Consider the following 7,500-nt stretch of genomic DNA (forward strand, 5'->3'; position numbering starts at 1 on the left):
CGGTTGCCGCTGAGTTGTTTGTTTGTTGTTGTTTGTTGTTGATTGTTATTGGTGTTGTTGCTTGTTTGTTGGGTTGTTGCTTTTTATTGTTGATATTGTTTTTTTGTTGTTGTGATGATGATGATGACTATGATGATGGTTATTGCAAACAAGCCGTCTAACAGACTACGACAAAAAAAAATCTGGAGACATGCCGACAGGCTCTTGACCAATGGAGGCAAAAATGGCAGATGTTTGTTTTTACAAGCGAAGACAAGCTCGCAAGGTGGGCGGTAAATGACTGATGCGGAACTAATGTTGCTCCATTTACATGTTGATGATGATGACGACTGACGCCGAGCTAAACTTGCCCCATTTACATGGTAATCTTTGCCCAACGCTTGGCTTTTTATCACAGATTGGCATAAGCTTACAGCTGGCTCAACAGCAAAGTGAGAGATGTATAATCAATGGTATCTCCATTGCAGTGGGAAGTCGTTCACAGCTTTGTCTTTTGTAACGGACTGTGACTCTGAACTCAGGAGGCAAGACTGCACTGACTCTTAGTGCTGCAGTCCAGAGGGGCGAGTTGTCCTTTGGGAACCATCCCAACGACGACTGTCCTAAAACCCTTTCACACCCAGAGAGTGTGGATGTAACTTGGGCAAACACTCTCCACTAGAATCAAATTCTAGCCAACCCAGATTAGATTGTCGAGACAACATCTGCGTGCTGTGCTATTCTGGTTGTGATTCATAGTCTGACACGACTGACTAGGATACAGACATGCTGACGACTGATGCGAAACTTCTTTTGTTTTTCTTTCTTTCTCCTTCTTCATCGTTTGTGGGCCACAACTCCCACAGTCACTCGTATGTACACGAGTGGGCTTTTACGTGGATGACCGTTTTTAGCACGCCATGTAGGCAGCCATACTCCGTTTTCGGGGTGTGCATGCTGGGTATGTTCTTGTTTCCATAGCCCACCGAACGCTGACATGGATTACAGGATCTTTAACGTATTTGATCTTCTGCTTGCGTATACACACGAAGGGGGTTCAGGCACTAAGCAGGTCCGCACATAATGTGTTGACCTGGGAGATCGGAAAAATCTCCACCCTTTACCCACCAGGCGTCGTTACCGAGATTCGAACCCAGGACCCTCAGATCGAAAGTCCAACGCTGTAATCACTGGGCTGTTGCGCCCGACTGACGCGGTACTAACGCTGTGCTGACCGCCATGTCCGCAGTGCCCCATCATCGGAGCCAACCCGGACGGGGTGTACCAGCCCACCACAGAGCCCGTCACCGCCCCCACCACCTCCAGTGGGGCTACCTCTGAGGCTACCACCACGGCTACCACGGCTGTATAGCCCCCTGGACGCTGTGCGCTACTATACACGTAGCTTGTTGTGATGACGAATCGCTATGGGTGGGCTGCTACATTAGTCTGTTGATTATGTATATGGTCATGGTTGGGTATTTTTTAACCGCTCTTTGTGTTGCCACAGTTTGTTTGTTTCGAGGATTGTTTCCCTTGTTGTTGTGCCTTAATTGATTAGAGCCCTTTGTCTTTCTGTTTGAGTAGGGTTACCTTCTGCCCCTCTTTCTCAGAATACCCAGAGCATAGATTAAAAAAAAAGAGGGAAAAAAAATAGAAGGACACACACACACACACACACACACACACACACACACACACACACACATGTTAAGTCACACTTTAGGATCCTTAATTCAGCTCAGGAATTTATATATATATTTCAACACGATACAAACATAAAACTTCTGCAGCTAAAGGTGCTGATCGACCGTCTGATACAATCATACGACAGCCATATAAAGCAGTCAAATTTCAGAGGCAGCCGGTTGAAAATGACGCTACCCACCACATACGCAGAAGTTTTATCCCAAGTCATTGGTGTGATATCCGACCAGAGATCCATTTCGCTGAGTTTCCACCCATCCAGGGCTTTTACGATAATCAATCAAATGGGTGTATGACGACAGCAGTTGATGTATTCATTCATGAAATGTATTGCATGCCCTTTCCATAATCATACGCTCTTTTATTTTAGCTTTTTTCCCACGGAAAAGTTAGGCACGTGGCACAGTTGTTTTGACAAAAACATTTAGTCGAAACGCTAGACGTTAAAACCTTGCTAGCACTGTGGAATACATTACAATATCAGCGTGAAATCTGACTGGAAAGTAGTTTCTTTTTTTTCTTCTTTCAAAACGACAGTAACAGTGGTACACGTACAGATCTGTCCGTCAGCCATCTTCCATCTGTGTCAGCGTGTGTCAGGCGGTATCTGAATTATATATATATATATATATATATATATATATATAATTTACGTCTATGGTCTGAGCGTGGCGAAGCGGTTAATGCTTGACACTCTCGCAGAGCATGCGCAGTCGCTGTCAGTGTCTGTCCGAGTAAGTGGATCGGCGCCTTTAGCCTGTTGTGTGCAAACCCGTCGTCGTTGTGCAACTAATAAGAGGAGGCTGAGAGAGAGAGACAGAGAGAGAGACAGAGAGAGAGATTTTGTCCCCCCTCCCCCTTTGTGTTGTGTTGTGTTGATACTGTTGTTGTTGTTGTTTTCTGTGTTTTTTCCTTTGTGTGTGTGTGTGTGTGTGTAAATACAGTATCAACCATTTGTATGTGTGGCCATTGGTTGCAATAAAACGTGTGATGTTACAGTAGTATACAACAATCCATCCATATTTTATTGTGAATCTTACAGTTTGTGTGAATATTAGTGTATCATGTACTTGTACCATGTTTTGTAGGTGGATGTGTATTCAGTGTGTCTGAATAATGACTCTGCCATAATCTAATACATTTTTGGAGTAGTTTTTCTATCATATGTTAAGTAGCATCGTAGAAACATCGCAGTTGCTTTCTTTGAAATGATATTAATTTCGATATTGATATTAATGGTCCTATTTTGTTTTTAAGTTTGGTTGTGATTGTATGAAAATAGTCGCATGGATGACTTATAACATCTGTGTGTGTGTTCTACCAGTATCCTGTTAACATTTCCCACAGAAGTATTAACATCGTTCGTTTTCTTGAAGCAAGAAAAGAAAATGGCACTATTTCGATTAGTTCAAGAAAGAGAAGGAAATCCCACCAGTGCAAATGTGATTAATTCACCGAAGAAAAACAAATACCAACAGTATTACTGTGATTGCTCCAAGCTAAAACAAAGTGCCTTGAAATAGCCGTTGTAAATTCAAGTATACAGTGTTTAACGATATTATTGTCACAAGAATCTTCTTCTTCTTCTTCTTCTTCGATGTGCTTCATACTAGCACGCCTGATAAGCTCAGCTGGGGCCGGCATCGGACTCACATACTTTGTGATCGTGAGTTCGAATCCAGAAGGAGTAATGCTGAATGGTCTTTCTGTCAGCACAAAAGTGATGCAGGCGATGTTTCTCTGGTGGTGTCATTGCTGTGTTAGACATGTTGCCTTTACTACCACCACGTTGGACATGTTGCCTTTACTACCACCACGTTGGACATGTTGCCTTTACCACCACCACGTTGGACATGTTGCCTTTACTACCACCACGTTGGACATGTTGCCTTTACTACCACCACGTTGGACATGTTGCCTTTATCACCACCACGTTGGACATGTTGCCTTTATCACCACCACGTTGGACATGTTGCCTTTATCACCACCACGTTGGACATGTTGCCTTTATCACCACCACGTTGGACATTTTGCCTTTATCACTACCACGTTGGACATGTTGCCTTTATCACCACCACGTTGGACATTTTGGCTTTATCACCACCACGTTGGACATTTTGGCTTTATCACCACCACGTTGGACATGTTGCCTTTACCACCACCACGTTGGACATGTTGCCTTTATCACCACCACGTTGGACATGTTGCCTTTACCACCACCACGTTGGACATGTTGCCTTTACCACCACCACGTTGGACATGTTGCCTTTATCACCACCACGTTGGACATGTTGCCTTTATCACCACCACGTTGGACATGTTGCCTTTATCACCACCACGTTGGACATGTTGCCTTTACTACCACCACGTTGGACATGTTGCCTTTACCACCACCACGTTGGACATGTTGCCTTTATCACCACCACGTTGGACATGTTGCCTTTACTACCACCACGTTGGACATGTTGCCTTTACTACCACCACGTTGGACATGTTGCCTTTACCACCACCACGTTGGACATGTTGCCTTTATCACCACCACGTTGGACATGTTGCCTTTATCACCACCACGTTGGACATGTTGCCTTTACCACCACCACGTTGGACATTTTGCCTTTATCACCACCACGTTGGACATGTTGCCTTTATCACCACCACGTTGGACATGTTGCCTCTATCACCACCATCCCAGCAACCCCTCTTTAGGGTGGTTATACCTGTGTATTTTATATCTGATCTATTTTTAAAATATTTATTTATTTATTTATTTATTCCTTTTGAAAAAAATCTATTTATGATATTTATTCTTTTTTTTCGCATTTCATTTTATGTCATTATCTGTCTACTTACCTTTTATCACCTTATATAACAGATTGACATAAGTTTACATTTGGGCCAACAGCAAAGTGAGAGCTGTATTATCAATGGTTTCTCCAGTCAATGGGAAATCATTTACAGCTTAGTCTTTTGTGAAGGACTATGACTCTCAAACTAGGAGGCAAAATTGCACTGATTCTTAGTGCTGCAGCCTTGTGGGCTAGTTGGCCTTTGGGAACCATCCCAACACTGACTGTCCTAAAACCCCCTTGGCCGAGAGAGTGGGGATGTAACTTGGGCAAGACACTCTCCACTATAATCAAATTCTAGCCCAGATAGTCGGAACAGCAGTTGCCTCCTCTGCTGTTCTGATGGTCATTGTCGGACACGACTGGCTATCATATATGTAGCCGTGCTCCGAGTGGTTATTCAAGGGTACAGACGGTACAAAAGAACTAAACTAATTAATTTATTGAATGAAATGATAGACAAGATCCCACGCACAGGCCAGGAACATATAGAGGCCAGTCACAAATGGGTTTTTCTATTGTTTTATTTACAATATTCTAAAAGAAGAAATAATGAGAAGAAGACAACTAGGAGAAGAACTAAGAAGAAGAAGAAGAGAACTAGTCTAAGAGAAGACAATGAGAAGAAAAAAAGAGAAGAAGACAACTAGAAGAACTAAGAAGAAGAAGAGAAGATAAAAAGAGAAGACAGTGCCTGGAATGACACAAACAAATGTCATTAGCACAACATGTCTGCACAAGTGAATAATAAAGCGCATGTATACATATCACATGGAAAGACTATTCACTCGGGTTTGGGATACGCAACAACATAATGCAAATGTGTGAAGACCAAACGCTGACATCAAATGACATTCCTAATACATTTGAATAGCTCAGTTAAAGTGATTGAAACAATTAATCCAACACTATCTTGTAATCACAACAGCAGAATACTACACACCTCTTAGAGTACTGAGCACACTGTAGCAGTACAATTGATATCAGCATGTAAAATAATACATGAATAATAAACAAGATAGAGAATCAGTGGCTCAGATATAATACTGGCAAACTGATAGACCAGATAGTAAGTGAAGCACCATCATGGCTTAACCATTAAGTGGTGAATGAACTTTACGCACTCCCTAGAACATTCTGGAACAAACTATCTGTGTCGAGAGATGTCACTGACTGTGACGTTAAGAATCAAATGGAACACTGCTCCATGTAGATGACGACATGGCAATTATTTAGATCAGTCGAAGCCGATCTGTGCCTAACATGTCAAAGCCATAACTAAACAAAGAATTTACTGAACAAAGCAACAACTGAACATACTTATATGAACACAAGTACTGTGTCAAATAATACAATTTACAAATCAACACATTCTACACGCTAGTACTTACAGCGATACGTAGCGAAGTGTCACTGTTGTGAGAACACACCCGACACACTGCCCGCGACACAGCAAGAGACAAAGAGAGCAGGTGCTGGCCGCGGCTGGCTCGGGTGTGGAAGTGACCACTCATCACCCGCTCAGCCAATTTATACAAATTAGGCGAACTACAAAGACAATCACGTGGGCTGCAAACCAGATCGTCACTAATCTGAAGAAATCTGATGAGAACTGTGCTTGTTACAAGGTGTTCAGTGACAGATTTCTAGATGATTACTGAACCGATTTGCATCGGATAAGTTGCAAAAGAAAGAGCTCAACGCCTACTTTATAATGAGTGTAAAATGAAGTGTTGATTATTTAAGATGAATTTATAATCTTAATTTAAGTCACCTGAACAGGGTCAGTTTTAACGAGCTCGTCGCTGAAAATTACAAACTGCGTTAAATCAGTTTCACGTAGGCGAACATAAATGGAATAGATTTAAAGATGGAATTAAGACGATTCTGCCAGTATATAATACTAGTAGTTTACTGATCTAACAAAAGAGCTATTAATTAAATACTGTGGAACAGAAACACAAGTTTGCTCTCAGCCAATGACGTACCGGGATGCGACATTGGGCGAGCTGTGAGCAGGTGTCTGGCGAGGAGGACAAAATGATGTAAGCGGAGTGACGTCACACATTCTGTGCGCGGGTTATGAGGGAAAACTGTCGTCTGCTGTGGCTTGTGCGTGAATAGTGTTGGAGCAAGCATAGCGCGCTTGGTCACACCTCCCCCCATCTTTTGAAAACCATCGTCCGCGATGGTTAATTTAAAGTAATTCTTGTGAGGAGACTTAGCTGAGCATCAAACAAGAATTATTGGGCAGGTAAGGGAGATAATTTAGCTGATAACTAATAGCTAAGCGAATGTGAAATGACTGCAACATTCTTAGGAACAATACTCTACTTCTATATTCAAAGTGGCTTTAGCCAGGTTAAGTTCAGAGTTTAGTCAAATGCATCCTAACTTAACTTTGAAGAGTTTGATATAGAGAAGGGGTTGGAAAGCATCAATCTATGTATCACATGATTGCCCGACTAGTGCTTAGAATTAACAAGCAAGCATTTCAACAACAAATATTTGTCTTTGCAAAGACCACTTAGCAGGATTGGCCTTGGGGAGGCAAGAATTAAAAAAAATAGAAGAAAAAAAGTACACCAAAACCCACAAAATATAAATTCCACCCAAACTGGTTGGAATGAAAACAAAATAAGAAAACATGTACATAAGAGATGAAACAGTTTGTGTTGCACTGGCCACATGGCAGAAAAGGGCATGGGAGAGGCAAGACTAGAAAAAAAATAGAGTGGATGAAATAGTCCTAGTTGCAAGTGAGACTAGAATTTCAACCTCAATTGTCCATTCTGGGGAAGGAAAGGAAAAGAATGTTAATTCTTAATTCTGGCCTTCTCTTTGAGGCGCTGGGACCGTCTTTGCACAGGGGCCGATGCTGCAGGCAGGTCGTTCTGGGCTGTGGCCTGGGGTGCTTCTGATGCAGTGTCGGGTGGAGGAGTTCCACACCTGGGCTGGGGATGGGGTG

General features: G+C 42.4%; 1 protein-coding gene across 1 annotated transcript in view; it reads left to right on the forward strand.

The window, feature by feature from the left end:
• Nucleotides 1-3,747, forward strand: part of LOC143300550 (uncharacterized) — a 28,953-nt gene extending 25,206 nt beyond the window's left edge. Inside the window, exon 5 of the mRNA XM_076614301.1 lies at nucleotides 1,229-3,747. Coding sequence (XP_076470416.1) covers nucleotides 1,229-1,351 — 123 coding nt within the window. The 3' untranslated portion in view covers nucleotides 1,352-3,747. The remainder of the gene's footprint in view (nucleotides 1-1,228) is intronic.
• Nucleotides 3,748-7,500: the final 3,753 nt, after the last annotated feature.

Source organism: Babylonia areolata, chromosome 26 (assembly GCF_041734735.1).
Source record: "Babylonia areolata isolate BAREFJ2019XMU chromosome 26, ASM4173473v1, whole genome shotgun sequence".
Classification (NCBI taxonomy): domain Eukaryota; kingdom Metazoa; phylum Mollusca; class Gastropoda; order Neogastropoda; family Buccinidae; genus Babylonia; species Babylonia areolata.